The sequence below is a fragment of the Telopea speciosissima genome, chromosome 1 (assembly GCF_018873765.1).
Source record: "Telopea speciosissima isolate NSW1024214 ecotype Mountain lineage chromosome 1, Tspe_v1, whole genome shotgun sequence".
In the NCBI taxonomy this organism is placed as follows: Eukaryota; Viridiplantae; Streptophyta; class Magnoliopsida; order Proteales; family Proteaceae; genus Telopea; species Telopea speciosissima.
Window position 1 is genome coordinate 64,739,628 of NC_057916.1, and position 16,323 is coordinate 64,755,950.

The 16,323-nt window shown below is 37.5% G+C and overlaps 1 protein-coding gene across 1 annotated transcript; it reads left to right on the forward strand.

Moving 5' to 3' along the window:
* Window positions 1-1,468: 1,468 nt before the first annotated feature.
* Window positions 1,469-4,943, forward strand: LOC122648982 (phospho-2-dehydro-3-deoxyheptonate aldolase 2, chloroplastic-like). Its single transcript, XM_043842314.1, has 5 exons — window positions 1,469-1,956; window positions 3,264-3,541; window positions 3,667-3,943; window positions 4,275-4,520; window positions 4,643-4,943. Exons 1-5 carry the CDS (start codon window positions 1,486-1,488, stop codon window positions 4,895-4,897), a joined length of 1,527 nt encoding a protein of 508 aa, XP_043698249.1. The 5' UTR covers window positions 1,469-1,485; the 3' UTR covers window positions 4,898-4,943.
* The last annotated feature ends 11,380 nt before the right edge of the window (window positions 4,944-16,323 follow it).

Consider the following 16,323-nt stretch of genomic DNA (forward strand, 5'->3'; position numbering starts at 1 on the left):
ATATACCTAAGTTGCCTGTGTTTCTAAATTCAGATTACCTTCTTCTTCTTCTCACTCTGTCTCTCAGAGTGCTGTTTTGTAATCTTTTACAGAACTTAAAGGAAACATAGAAGAGAATTCAAGTTATGGGTAAAGAAGCAGGTGCTATTACGGTTTTCTGTGGCATTTGTATGACATCAATCTCTCAGTTATTTGTTTAACTTACTTGAATCACTATCCCTTTTTTATTCTTTTGCCTCCACATTAATTGTTTGTAGCAGGTATCCTGACTACTCCAACAACAAAAACAACAGCAAATGATGTTGAAAATGATGGTTGTTGTGGTTCATCAATTTGGGTTCCCAGTAGCTGGACATCCAAGAAGGTTCTTCAAATACCAGTTTATCCCAACCAAGAATCTTAAAGCGATCTGATCTGGTACGCTGATTTTTTGAAATGATCAGATCCGTCGGATTAGAAGATCCTACGGTCACGTTTGATAGGATATGACTGTTATGAACAAGTTCATCTCTGGTTTAATCTGGACCTTTAGATTGGATGGCAATCAATCTAATGGTCTATATACAAAATAAATAGATATGTCTATTCAGAAGAGGTGCTACACTTCTATAAAATAGAAGTGTTGTGTTCAAACGAAATATCTCTCTCTCTTGCAATTCAGTATCTCTAAAAGGAGTTCTGTGTTTATTTTTTATTGCTTTGTTGATTCCTGAAGGTGAATTTGTCGTGTTGGACAAATATCTCCTTTAAGATAGCGAGACCGCGTTCAGTTTCCTTCTTCAAATAGAGTTTTTCCTAACAGAATTCAATGAAAAGATAGTGAAAGTGAGAGCAGGTTTTTTCTAGAAACTTATTGATTTGGGGAAGATGAGTTGCAGGTATTTCAAATCCTAACGATTTGAGGAAGATGAGGGTATTTTGGTCAATTAAAACATAATTTTAACATTTAATATATACAATTAACGGACTGGGTGTTTTGTTAATTAGTTTAGACACCAAGGGAGGTATATGAAAATTTTCAAATCTCATGAATGAAAATTTAATTAAGGCAAACCTAGGGGAGATAAGTGAAATTTTCCCTAAAAATATTTTAAGGTTCATCAAAAAAAAATTCCAGAGTCCTGAAAGACGGGGATATTCGATACAGATAATCATCTCTTTTCACACGTGGGTTTACATGTGCCACGTCGACTACGTGTATCTTCATAGAGATTTGAGAGAGAAATGTGGGCCCACATACCCACCCGTGTGTTACCTGTACTAAATCACGAGAGATGTCCCTGCTGCGAGAGAGATTTACCTAAGCAGTCTCATCTCTCTAATGGGTATTCCCGTAATTGTGCATCTTTCGAGGACTCTTCTTCCCCTTCGTGACTCCATCAATAAAATATCGATGTGTTTTTTGTTTTTTTCTGATGAGCAAAATATCGATGTTTTGTAGCAACACCCTCCACGCTCCAGAAACAGAGCTCCGGTCCAGCAACAATGGCGCTTGCTGCCGGTGCAAGCAATCTCACCGCCACGAAGACCTCTGTCCACCATATTTCTACAAAGCTCTATCTAAAGCCGCAAATTGTCTACGCTGTTCACTCGGCCGAACCGGCGAAGAAATCCAACGGAGCTTCCGTTGAGATCAAGACTGGGTCTTCAAATTGGACTCTCGATGGATGGAAATCCAAGAAGGCGCTTCAAATTCCTTCTTACCCTAATCAAGAGGAGCTCGATTCCGTTCTGAAGACCCTCGAGAGATTCCCTCCGTTGGTGTTTGCCGGAGAGGCCAGGAAGTTGGAGGAAAGGCTTGCAAAAGCGGCTCTCGGAGAGGCGTTTTTGCTCCAGGGAGGTGACTGTGCTGAGAGTTTCAAAGAATTCAATGCTAATAACATTAGGGATACCTTCAGGATTCTTTTGCAGATGGGGGTCGTCTTGACTTACGGTGCTCAAATTCCCGTCATCAAGGTCCTTCCTCTCTCTGTCTCCTTTAATTGCTTATGATGGATTGATCAAGGATCAATTTTCTTGTGGTTGCTCCAGCTTTGGCCTTTTATCGTCCTTCTGTTTGTAAATTTGGATCTCAAATTACTCGTGTGTTGAATCTGGTATATTTCTAATAAGATTGGTTGATGCTTGTATGGTACTAATTTGTGTTTCTTCAGTGTTCTGGTTTTCTGTCACTTTGGAAGCTGGTTTTGGGATTTTCTCATTTTTTTCCCAAAATATCTGTGCTTATCTGCCTGATTAGTGAGGTTATTTGATGATGCCTTCTCTCCATATACTATGTTTATATTGAATTCAATATAAATTCATTCATTTATATTGAATTCCTCTCTAGTTGTGTGATTTGGGTTTTTCTTTGCCGAGGAAAGAAAAATCTAAATCCTCAGCATCTTTTATTCAAGAAGATAAGGAGCTGGAGAAAATTCTGTCTTGAAAAGAATGATCTTTGTTTATAGAAATAAAAGTTATGATAAATGGTGTGATGTCGTTTTGTTCATGACAGGACTAACCAGATAATGACCCAAATCTATTTTTATCTTGGTTTCGCGCACTGTCAGAAATAAAATTTTGGGTAAAAGAGACAGCATTAGGTGTCTTCTTTCTGAAAGTTTGTTCTTGTATTGCTTGTGGCAAGTGTTGCATAAACGAATAAAACGATTCCAAATGGATGATATTAGACGCGATGTCCAATTCTAATGCTCCCTGGTTTTCTTATTGAATAGCTATGAATTTCTTGGTCTTCTTTTTCCTAATTTGTTTGAAAGAAGTGAACATCTAACATGTATTATAAACCCCATCATTTCTGATAGCTTCTATGCGGCTAATATGACCATTTGTTAACCTTCATGCCATTTTCTATAAGTATGTTATATGTGAATGTTATGACATACTAGGTCTGCACATCACTGTATTTATCTTTCTTCAATTTGCTGTCAGACTCCCCAATGTGCACCATTTCCAACTAACATGTCAGTACATGCAACACTGCTTGTTGCTTCTAACGTTTATGGTGGAAACTGCGCCTAGAATATCAGATGTCCAATGGACAAGACTTTTAACAGTTGCAGTTTTCCTTGACAATGCTGAATTATGCTCTCTTCCTTTCGTTTGACTAAGACAGTAGATGATTCTGCTTCTTTAAAGAAATAATCACTCAACGGGTGGTTGATTTGTATTGAATTTTATGTTTAATTATGCGCAATCCTAAAATCTGTCTCGTATATTGATGTCATCTATTTTACTGGCTTCCTTCTCCAATTTCTGAACAGGTAGGAAGGATGGCTGGCCAATTTGCAAAACCTAGGTCTGATCCGTTTGAGATCAGGGATGGAGTAAAGCTCCCCAGTTATCAGGGAGACAATATCAACAGTGACACCTTTGATGAGAAATCTAGAATTCCAGATCCCCAAAGACTGATTAGTGCCTATACGCAATCAGCAGCAACTTTAAACCTTCTCAGAGCATTTGCCACTGGTGGATATGCAGCAATGCAGAGAGTGAAACAGTGGAACCTTGATTTCACTGAACATAGTGAGCAGGGAGACAGGTATGTCTCCTATTATCTTCTAGATTTCATATATCTCTTATGCATATAAATTTCAGTTCTTTTTATTTTTTCTCCAGTTTCCATGGCCATAGAATTATTGAATAGGCTTTATTTATTGAGGACAGGTACAAGGAAACTGCTCAGAGAATAGACGAATCTCTGGGATTCATGGTTGCTTCTGGACTGACCATGGAACATCCTATAATGACCACCACTGAATTCTGGACATCTCATGAATGCCTTCATCTTCCCTACGAGCAAGCATTGACACGTGAGGATTCAACAACTGGCCTCTACTATGACTGCTCTGCTCACTTCCTTTGGGTCGGCGAGAGGACCAGGCAGTTGGATGGGGCCCATGTTGAATTTCTTCGGGGTGTATCCAATCCTCTTGGGATTAAGGTAAATGACAATCCCTGTCATCTGAATTTGTTGCATCTGCGGCTTCAAGTTCTACTTGTTATGTGCTTATATTTGCTTGGTCTCTAGCCTTACTTGTAATGAGGAGCTGCTACTGTTTAGTTTTATTGGCTGTATTAGTTTCAGTTCAGGCTAATCTAGGAAGTATTAGTGCCTGATGGTGATAGATAGATAGAATAACATCTCAGGCACTTTATTCATGATCTGGCCAAGTCACTTATCCATCATCTAGTTGGTGTGGATGCATTTCTTTGGATTATGTTAAACTTGCTTTATTGGATTTCCAACATGGATATTGGTGTTTCTCATACAGGTGAGTGACAAGATGGATCCAAAGGAGCTTGTGAAAATATGTGAAATTCTAAACCCTCATAACAAGGCTGGAAGGCTGACTATAATCACACGGATGGGCGCAGAGCCCATGCGAGTAAAGCTCCCCCATCTGATCAAAGCTGTACGTCAAGCAGGGCTTATTGTCACGTGGGTGAGTGATCCCATGCATGGAAACACTATCAAGGCTCCGTGTGGCCTCAAGACCCGTTCATTTGATGCAATCAGGGTAATTGACTCAACCTCTATATTGTGATATCAAAACCTTTTTATAATGTTCAACCATCAAAGTCATCTGCAGGCTGGCTGTCCCAAGGATTAATTGAAAGAGAAACTCTTTGTTTATCTCAGGCGGAGTTGAGGGCTTTCTTTGATGTACATGAACAAGAAGGGAGCCACCCTGGAGGAGTTCATTTGGAAATGACAGGTCAGAATGTCACAGAGTGTATTGGAGGATCAAGGGTAGTGACATATGATGATTTGAGCTCCCGCTACCATACACATTGCGATCCCAGACTTAATGCATCACAATCACTGGAGCTAGCTTTTGCAATTTCAGAGAGGTTGAGAAAGAAGAGGATGAGGTCTGGTCATACTTATGTTTAGGGGCTAATATGAGGTAGTTATGCTATTTTAGGATTTCTCTTTAAGTCACTTTTACCTTTAGGACCTATAATTTATTTTCTTTTGTCTATTTCCTTGAGGAGGCAATTTTACTTGTGAGGCCTTTTATAATTATTTTTACCAACTTAGATTATCCTTTGTTTCTAAAGACCTTTACAAATGAATTTGTGTTGAAATTTGTTGACTAGATTTCAGTCCTAATGTTTCTCTAGGTTGGCACTATTATCTGCCATGTGGCAGGTTGGATAGAGTTGAAATTTTGTGAACTAGTGGGTTAGAAGGATCTTTGCTCACATGTTAAGTTTTTAATCAAAACGGAGTTGGCCAAGTGACAGGTTTTAAAAAGCCAAAGGAAAAACTTTCCTATAAAGGAAAAAAACAGTTGAAAAATATAATGTCAATAAATTGTTGGATATATGTGTTAAAGTATGTCCCACGATTTTCAGTTTGTTCCTATCATGAGTGAGATGTAGTTGGTGTAGTTTTTTTTTGTTGCTTTTGGATACTTTCCTTGTAGGGGTATGGGTATATTTCCTATTCTAATTATGACTCTTAGTTTGTTATAAATAAAGTCTTGGTCCAGCTCACTAGTTCTATTGCTGAACCAATTCCCTCCATTCTCTCTCTCTCTCTTTTCTGGTTACCAAGGTATACACTGTCACATGGTATCAAGGGTGTCAATCGGTACGGTATCCGGTATTCGTACCGTACCGCACACGGTACCATTTTCTCATACTGATACCATACCATACGGTATCTATATGGTATATGGTTTTATTCGGTATGTATATGATACGGTGTACAGTATTTGTTATATGGTTTCTTATATTATATATACATAAATTAATATATATAGTATGAAATATATTATATTCTTATATATATAAACTATTATATGTATTTAGTACATATATACTTATATATATTATTTATTATATATAAATTAGTATATTTAAGTATATATTATTATAATACGGTACTTGTATTTGGTAATTCGGTACGGTATTAGTATGTACCGACGGTATCAACCTCCATACCGATACCGTACAGTACCGAGTGCGATACCATTTTTCCATATCGGTAACATACTGAATATGTTTGGTACAGTACGGTTCCGATTTCAGTGTACGGTATCGGTACAGAATTGACACCCTTACATGGTACCAGAGCTCCTTGAATAACCTATATTAATCACTGATTCTGGTTTTGAAAGTCAACAAGGGTTCTTTGTGAAGGTTGCAGTAACCTATGCTACCTACCATGACCTATGCTACCTACCATGGTTTAAGCCTTAGTTATTGATGACATGTTGATGAACTAGGGTCTTTTCTATCTCTTTATTGATCTACATGAAGTGATTAGCTGATTGGGGTACAGTTGATTACAATTTAAAATTGAAGTAGATCTGGAATTTCATTGTTTGGAAAACTTATAGATCTTCGATTACTGCAAATCTATGGAGCAAGCATTCTCATTTTTTCAGGGTTAATTAACCCCTCTTAGAAGATCATTCGACTTCTGTTTGAGATCCTTATGAATTGGTACTCTATATAACTCCATGTGGTACTCTGTTTTGGAGTTCTTTTTCAGAAGGTGAGTTTTTAATATTTTTTTATGTCCATCAGATCCTGGTGTGCTTTTGTGGTTTTGTTCCCTACCTATAGGAGGTTGTTCGATCCTATTTTGGAGCCCATCTGAGTTGCTGATTGTTGGCAGCAAATTTTCTCCCAAACATTGCTGGCAGCACTCTGTTTCTTGGCAGGTTCTTGTTATTTTTCATTATCTGGTCAATTCTCAGGTTGGTTTACCAGATTATCCCGAGTTTGCGAGGGTAATTTTAAGGTGTTATTCACCTTAATTGGTTGAGTGTTGTCGGATAAGAGTTGCTGCTCTGTTGGATTATTATTTCTTCATTATATCAGATTTGTGTTGCGGTTGCTATCCATTGGTTGCATTATGGTTGATACCAAACTCACTACAGACACTATTATTGTTCAGATTACTACCATCAAACTCACTGGGGTTGCTAACTTAAGTATATTCAATCAGACCCTTCTTCTGTTGATTCAAAGGAACATGTATATGTGAAAGCTTATGAGGAGTAAATGCATGAGAATGATATCTTCCTCATCTGGTTATGGAATAATATGGACCCCGCTTTATCTGTGAATGTCATGTCCACACCACTGCAAAAGGAGTGTGGGAAGATCTAATGCAAACATTTTCTCATGAGAAAATATGTCTCGTGTTTATGATTTATATGATGAACTCTTGAATCTGAAACAGGGTGATCATTCCTTGAATGAGTATTTCAGTATTTTCAAGGGTTTTACAGAAGAACTAAATATTCATCAGCCTTACTACTAATTTAGAGCAACTGAAACTACAACGAGAAGAATTTCATGTTGCAAAGTTTATGGCAGGATTGAATCTTGATTACTAGTCAATGAAGAGTTGGCTACGTGCCGGGGAAAAAGTGTCATCTCTTAATTTGTCTTTTGCACGTCTTCAACACAGCACCACTACTTCTAGAAGTGATACATCTCCCTCTCTTAAAGATGGTTCTGCTTTTATTGCTGGTCGTGACCGAGGATCTGACCTCACAGGGAAAATTTTGAAAAAAAAAAAATTATGAAAGAAACAAGGGGAAGATCCCTATGCATAGTGCCCCGGTCATACAATGGACCACTAAATTTGGCATATACCATAAGAATATCCCATCTATCCAATGCTCAGAATGAGAAATAATAATCCTTCCTCAGGGGACAAACAAGGCTATAGGAAGTGAAATTGGTGCTGAAATTGGTCTTCGACGATTCCAGTCCAACTCCGATCCAATTCGGTTGTAATCAGCTGACTCTGGCCTAAACGATCCACTTCATAGGATCGGCTTTGGAATCGTTAAGAAATAATAAATCGAAAAAATCCTCTCTCTCTCTCTCTCTCTCTCTCCATTTTTTTTTATGGAAAATAAAAATGAAATTACTAGGGAATAAAGAGAGTATCTACATTATTCTTATCATACCAATAGAGTTGATGACCTTGGATTGCTTTCCAAGCAAAATTTGTCATCCAAAAAATTAAAGAGCTATCAGGAGTTTGCAAGAAAATTGTATTAGCATATACACCAGTGTTAAGATCAATTAACAAAGACAAAATATCCCATGGCCAAGGACTCTGTATGGGCTGTGGGAGATGTTGAAGGACTTCCTTGTTTGAGATCCAAATCTCCTTAATCCTAAAACTCATTTTGGAAGCTTGTTGTAATCCAGAGACTATTGATGTCACTTCTGGCTCCAAAGCATGATACGTAGTCAAAAAACCAGCAGCTGCCAAGATGATGCGTCCATGAGACAAAATACAAAAAGCCCAAGCCGCAGAATCTACACCTGGTTTGAAGATTCCTGCACATTAAAACCGGATAATCAAGCTGAGGTAAATTTAAAACATAATTTCGGGTTATACGAAGGAGAAGAGAAAACAATATTATTTTCATATAGAAGTGAGGGTGGGGTACATTAAGGTCTGTGATCCAACGATTGATGAGAGACATTGTTCCCATCTTTCCCAAGCATGACTTTGTTTTTAGAATCCCATATAAAGTAACATGTAATTATAAAAATAGAGAAAAATCACTTGAGGGATTTTTTGTCAAGATGGTTTTGGGAGAGGAAAGAGATGCCGGATTTGTCCAATGATGGGTGGGAGAGAAGCTCTATTCTCAGTCCCAAAGGGCCAGCAACCCAGATGTGCTTGGTCTAGGTGCAAGAGAGGAGAATGTGCCAGATTGATTCCGGTGAGTGCCCACATAATACACAATTAGGGTCGACTAGAATCCATTTCGAAATAGCTCCTTTGGTTAGAATTCCTGCATGTAAAGCACGCCAAAAAAATATTTTAAATTTAGGGTGTAGAAAGTTTCCCAAAGAAATTCCACCAGGTGGCACACTTAGAATTGAAATAAATACGTTTTATAATAAGAGTTTGATAAAGAACAGCCTGACGGGTTGAGAAACGGCCATCTTTGGCAAGGGTACACCACCAACGGTCTTCATTAGTCGACAATTGAATTGTGTTGATTTTATGAACAAAACAACTAGGAAGATAAGATGAAAGTAATGAAATATTCCAGCGGTTAGAAAAGCAAAAGTGACTTACCATATGATTTCTTAGATTTAGATTAAGTGATGGGGAATTGAAAAATCCTTAATGGCTGGGATCTAAGGATCATCCCAAAAAGAGGTGTTTAAACTATTACCTATCAATCAGAAAGAGATACGTTTAAGGATAGGAATGATACTAGCAATGTTGTTCCAGGTCCACGATCCTCGCTTGGTTAAAATTTTGGGATAGAACATGGAACAAGAGGGGAAATATTTTGCTTTGAGAACTTGAGACCATAAAGCTGTAGGTTGAGAAATCAAACGCCAAGCTAGTTTGAGGATCAGAGACGTGTTAATGATTGAGGCCCAATCCTCCAAGTTTAACAGGAAGGCAAATTTTATCCCAAGCTATGAGAGAGATCTTCCTAGAATTAGAAGTGCATCCGTTCCAAAATTTGAGACAGATAGAATCAAGATTCCTGCAAATTTTTTGAGGAAAAGAGAAGCAGGACATTAGATAAGGTGGGATAGAGGAAAGCACTAATTGGATCCTTATCCAACGACCTGCAAAGGATAAAAAAATAGTTTTCCAGTAAGCAAGTCCATTAGTAACACGAGTGACAATAAATTCAAGGTTCTTAATTTTAGATCTGGAATGAAAAAGCATTGCACCCAAATTAGTAGATTTCTTGGTCATCTCCTTGATGCCAATAACACAGCATAGGGTGTGCCTGTCACAAGGAAGAACAATTTTGCTAAACCAGAGACTAACTTTTTCAAAATTAATCTCTTAACTAGAAAGATCAGAGAAGAGATCAAGAACAGCTTTGATCGTTCACAGATCCTCAACAGTAGCTCTGCAAGAAATGAAGGTATCATCTGTAAAAAGAAGGTGAGGAATCTCCGGGGCATTTCTAGCAATTTTAATACCATGGAATAAATTAAGATCCCTAAAAGCAGCTAGTAATCTAGATAAGACATCCATAGCAGAAATGAAAAGATAAGGACTTAGGGGGCAACCTTGACGATTTCCCCTAGAAGCTGCAAAAAATTAAAAGGGCTACCATCCAATTTTATTGAAAAGGAAGTTGAGGATAAAAGAGAGTAAATCAGGCGACCCCAATGCTCCCCAAAACCCAAAAAATCAAAGATATCTTTAACCAAAGACCAAACAAGTCTATCGTATGCTTTAGACATATCAAGTTTTATTGCAACAAAATCACCTTTACATTTTTGTGGTTTAAATACCAAAAAATTTTCTGAGCAATAATAATATTGTCAGAAACTAGTGGCCTAGGAACAAAGGCAACTTGAAAAGGGGAGATAAAAGAGGTGAGGTGAGTCTTTAAACGATTTGCAAGAATTTTGGCAAGTATCTTGTTAGAGACATTACAAAGGCAAATCGGCCTAAACTCAGAAACCTTACAGGCTGTATTATGGTTAACCCCACAAAGAATAGAAGCATGAGTAAAAAAATGATGGACAAAAGACAGCACATCACTAGATAAGACATCCCAAAATTTCTGATAGAAACAAGCTTGAAAACCAATCGGGATGAACAAAAGCGCCCACGAGGAGAACCAGTGGAAGAGCTGATAGAGGTCTCAATCGATGATAACGACCCGACCAGGAAAGTCAAGATCAGGGCATTGCTAAAGGAAGAGGAGGCGAAGGAACTGGGGGCCTTCCTTAAAGGTCACGCCGACGTGTTTGCTTGGTTGGCCGTGGACATGTTGGGCATCCCGCGGCACATCGCCGAGCACGCCCTGCACTTGGACCTTGCAAGAAAGTTGGTCCAGCAGAAGAGGAGAAGCTTTGCCCAGACAGGAAAACAATAATGAAGGGAGGAGGTAAAGAAGTTGAAAGCGTCGGGCTTTATCCAGGAGGAACAATTACCAACTTGGCTAGCTAATGTAGCTATGGTACAAAAGGCCAATGGGAAGTGGAGAATGTATGTGGACTACACCAACCTAAATAAGGCATGTCCAAAGGACGAGTACCCGCTCCTCCAGATAGATCTACTGATTGACGCTACTGCCAAATAAAAGAAGTTGAGCTTCATGGATGCATATTCGGGTTACAACCAGATTCCGATGAAAGAAGAGGATGAGAAATATACAACATTCAGAATAAGAATAAGAGTTAGGATTGGTGATGAAGGGTAACATACAAAACTCTAAACCCTGCAAGTAGGAATGGATCTTGTGGAATTTCGTTTATATGATTCTACTCATGCTTTTTAATATAAATTTTGACATTTAACTTGGTTGATACTAACAGTGATGTGAAATATCCTTTGGGAATGTTTTAATTGACACTTGCTTAGTCATTTACTGTGTAATTAGGAAGAACTGGAACTTGTTAAGTTTTTGGGTTGAGGGTTAAACTGATAATGATAGCTGAGTTGTTTCTAAGTCTGCTGCGAATTTTTTTGGGGTAGTACGGTTAGAAGTTAGTGATGTATCTGTAATTCAATGTTGAGACCAATGTCACTATCTATTGCTTTAGTGAATTATTAAATTGATTAATGAAGAGTGCTTTCTTTAAAATTAAAGTATGTTTTTTCTGTTATTTGTATCTTATGTGCCTTTAATTCCTTTCAGCAATAATTTCTTATGGGTTGGCAAGTCAGGAGGTCAGGCTTGTGTCTATATTCTTTGTGCAGGCTGATTTGCTTGGAACTTTGCTGAAGTGGAATATAAAAAAAAAGTGGGGAGGGGGGGGGGGGGGGGACTCAAAATGCAGAAACCTCTATAACTGTAGGAACATATTGTATTACATCATAACCACATTTTAATATTCTAATGATATTCAGTGTAGTTAATTTTCTTTCTGATTTTCTTTTCAAACTAACAGCTCAAACTCTGACAAGAGTGCTAAGAACATTTGAAGGGAAGTTCATTTTCATAATCTAATAATGTATTTTTAGTCATTATTATTTATGCAAACATAGGAGAAGCTCAATTGAGGAAAGCCTGCAACAGTGGGTGATTTCCTCATGAAGCACTAAGGTGCCATTGGACAAAGGACCCACTATTTTCTCGGGCATGGAAAAAAATGGTTGCTGGTTAAGGAATGTTTCTATTTCTTCTTATTTTGGTTTTTGACATAGAGAAATTTCTAGTTCTGATGAAAGAGAGACTTTTGAAAAATTTTCTGTGTTTCTTTTTTGGATTTTATTCTATTCAGGTTTAGGGGTATTTTAGATGTGGTCATGCACCAGTTTTTAGCTGTCTTCACTTCAAGGTTTAAGAAGTCGGTTTTGACCAAGGTTTCGAGTCTCGACCTTGGTTGAACCAAAATAATTAGCAAAACCACCGAATTTCAGTTGAAACTCTGCAGATTTTGGTGTTTGGTTTCGTTTGACCATTTCGGTGATCAAATGGCCATAGTTTGGCCCGAAACTTCAAGGAGACCCTAATTAACACATTGGAACTTTTAGATTTTTAAAAACATACATTCAGAATGTTGGTTTGTTTTCGTACCCTAGGTTGGCAGTGTACTACTTTGTCTGTATATACCATATATCTCAAATATAGACAATGCTACACATAATTTAGTAGTATAGCATACCCAAAAAAAAATAAATGAAAACAACTAAAATATGCAATTGCAATTTACAAAACGAAAAAATAATAATTTAATTTAATATAATTAAATGTCAAAATGTTACAACATACAACTTTGAGTACACCATACACACCATACACGTATAAGTGTACAAGTGTTACAACTATAACTCCATAAGTGAATAGTCAACCACTAAGTGTTAACTTCAATTTTTTTTTCAAAAATTTGTTGCAAGAAAATCAAAATTTAAACCAAAAAATTAAAAAAATATAATTTTAAAACAAAAAATTAAATCCGATTTCATGAAGTCATAGATCGGCCTATCATATTTAAGCCTAACCATTACATATTTACCCTATTTTTTTTTGTAAAAATTAACTCTAGGGAAAAAGGATATACCTCAAAACTATGAATCTTTGAGAAATCTAGTTCAGATGCACCAAATCTTCACTGTGGATGTGTTATAGAAGCCTCCAAGGGGTTGTTCCACCATGATTTGCAAGTGGAATGGCCAAAAACCTCAAAAGCAAAGGGTTGGAATTGAATTTGCAGCTTTCGGTTCAAATGGGTTCGAATAACAACCCATTTCGACCGGGATTTGGTATCTAAATCAAATGAATCATGAATGTACCGTTTCGGCAGTACGAAACGAAATACATCTATCTCCTCTACAACCATCACTTCCCTTCCTAGTCCTCACCTCCTTCCCCCTCTCTCTTCCTCTCTCCATCTGTCTCCCCCCACCTTGCTACTCCCTTCTCTACTCTCCTTCTTCGACTCTCTCTCTTATCCTTGCAACTCTCTCTTCTCCTTTCCCAACATTTTTCTCTCTAGTGACGCCAGTATCATGTCATGAGCAATGATTGTTGTGACTCTACTTTTTCCCCCTTCTCCAACCCCTTTTTTTTTCAATAGCTCTATTTCTCTTTCCCAACAATTCTATTACAACTTTTCCATCAAACTTTCTCATATATATATATGCATGTATCTTTTCGCTGGTAAGAATATGGAAATTTTGTTTCCAATATAAGTTTTGGTGAGTGAGTCCTATTTGAATTTTTATTTTTTTATTTTTACTTGTTGTGGTGAGTGAGCCCCCTCAAGATTAAGCAATTATTCCTCTAGGGAGAGCCACATACACAAAAAACACTCCTTTACCACTTTATGTCCCATTTGTATTTGAAATCTTTATGTTGTGAATGAGTCCCACACTTGAGTGAGTGAGTCCCCAAGTGACCCTAGAATTAAGTGGTCTTCGCTAATCCTTGAGTTAAGTGGTCATCTCTGACCATTGTTATCCTATACTTGGTTTCTCATTTTTCAATAAAAATCTTCTTCATTTTTTTATCTTATTTTGCATTTTCATTTTGAGTTGCATCATTCTCCCACCAGCCAACTACGCCGTTGTCATTGAAGCAACAAATAGACAAACCGTGGTGAGCTACTTAGGTATAAGCTTTCCATCAAAGAAGAGCTTGTCTCCTGTGAGCATTGTCATCGGATCTTTGAGCATGAACTCAAAATCTCCTATATCTTTGCCCAAAGCTTCCAAATCTTGTTTCTTTAGCAATTTCATTAGTTATTGTTCTTGAAGACATCTTCATTCAAGAAATCCCGATTGAAAGAGATGTTGGATTTATGTGTCCATCAAACTCGGTTTGTTTCAGCTCGGTCCGGTTTATATTATATTAAATCGTTTATACATTTTGGTTTAATATTATCACATGAGAAATAAAAGTTTTAGCATCATATGTCTATAAGTTTTACTTAAAATGGTAGTCACGACTAGGGTTTGGTCTGAGCATCCTTATCATATGATCGTCGCATTGGGTATGCCTAGACATGTTGATGTCAGGCTATGAATGCGAGTGCACATCAAGTTGTGTATTGGCAAAGAATCTAATTTGTTGATTCCCTCATGTATTATTATCAGGTGTAGGATGAGATAAACATGTGTCACCGAGATCCTGTACCTAAGAATACCTCGTCACCGCGAAACGCGAACGCATTCTTTGGATTATCAATGACTAAGATTCAAGAGAGTCGAAGTCGATGTTCTGGGAATGCACGAGCATTTCGTGAGTGAGAGAGTAACTCAACATGGTCACCACTGCCCGATTGGGGAACATCAAGATAGAGATTGTCTGTGGATGGTTAAATTTGAATCTGGATCCAATACTGTTTTAGAAATGGTTTTTGCAAAACCTATTTTCACATCAAATGATAGATTGTATTTAGTTTTGATTAAAAATGTTTGATCGCGTTTTGTGGGTTCCAATCATGTACACAGACTCTCTGATATGGACATGTACTATGGAATGGGGTTTGGTAGTACATTCGTACATGCTCTAAATTTCATAATGATTATGTTGATTAGTGGTGGGTAAGGGACAATTATCGTCTACGGTTCCTGATTGGTGCGGTTCCCTAGTTCCTCTCAGAAGAGGGGGATGGGACCCACCTAGGCACCTGACCGAACAGTCTGCCCAGGTGGGGTCCACCCTCCTCTTGTGAGAGGAACTAGGGAACCGCACCGGTTAGGGAACCGTACAGGAAAAAATTCGGGTTGATGCATAATGATTTATTATTATGTAAGGATAAATTTGGATTTGCTAATTAATTAGTAGTTTATTTAATTTAATGGATGTGGTGCTAATTTTATTTATTTATTAAATATAAAATAATTAATTAATTTACTATTCCCTTTTAGATTCTGTTTCTTCACCAATTAGAAGCCCATCAGGTTTAAACAGGCCCAAGTCAAATAAGAGAGAGGGTGTCAGACTCTCATTGGATTTCCCAAGTGGGGTTTTAGAACCCCACTTATATAAACACACCAAGGGGAAGGGGGCGCCCATTCCAAGCTTGGACGAATTTTGGTTCCCATCCCCCCCTTGGATGAATTTTGTGCTCCCTCACTCTCTCTTGATCTCTTCTCTTTCCTTCTTCTTGCTCTCTAGTTTTTTGAGTTAAGATTTTGGAAACCCAGTTTTATGCTTGAAGATTTGAAGAGACTCTTGGATTGACTTGGAGAACTTTGTTTGCACCAAAGGAAGTTCAACCTGGTGTGCTCATTGGAGGAAGGACCACTATCTATTGGAGAAGCAACACTTGAGGCTCAACAGGTTAACAAGTTCTTTTGATTCGTTAGTAATTAATTGTATTTGTTATCCATGAGATGCAAAGCAAATCCGAATCGATCTCTTTTCTCTGCACATTTGGGTATGAGATGGTTTCCTCTTCCTCTTCCCATGAGATGGAAAAAGTTGTTTTTTTTTTTTATGTTTTTTCTTTCCTTGTTTCTTTCCCATAAATTGTATGGAACAAGAAAAGAGATGAGTTGTATAAAATTTTTATACCAAACTCAAGTATAAGGTTTATTAATTCTCATGGGCAACCATAGAGGTAATCAAGAAAATTCAAGTTTGATCTTTTCAATCCCTATGGGATTGGGTAAACCAAGAGTTGATCCCATGACTGCCAACAATATGGTATCAGAGCCATACTTTTCCACCCATAGATAACAATCTTGGCATGCAAGATTGAGTTTCTTGAACATGGTTACATTTCTTGAATCTTTTGGAAAGATAAAAGAAGGAAAATTTAATTTTAGTCTCCCATAAGGTTTCTTGTTTTCTTGTAAAGAAAATGGATGGTTTGAGTTTCTTTGATTCACATGGGAACCAAAGAGAGATTAAAAATTTGTTTTTCAATTTCTCATATGGGAATGGTAAA

Coding starts and splice junctions, on each gene's coding strand:
- LOC122648982 (XM_043842314.1), top strand. CDS start 1,486: ATGGCGCTTGCTGCCGGTGCAAGCAATCTCACCGCCACGAAGACCTCT. Junction 1,957..3,263: donor CTCAAATTCCCGTCATCAAG/GTCCTTCCTCTC, acceptor ATTTCTGAACAG/GTAGGAAGGATGGCTGGCCA. Junction 3,944..4,274: donor CCAATCCTCTTGGGATTAAG/GTAAATGACAAT, acceptor TTTCTCATACAG/GTGAGTGACAAGATGGATCC.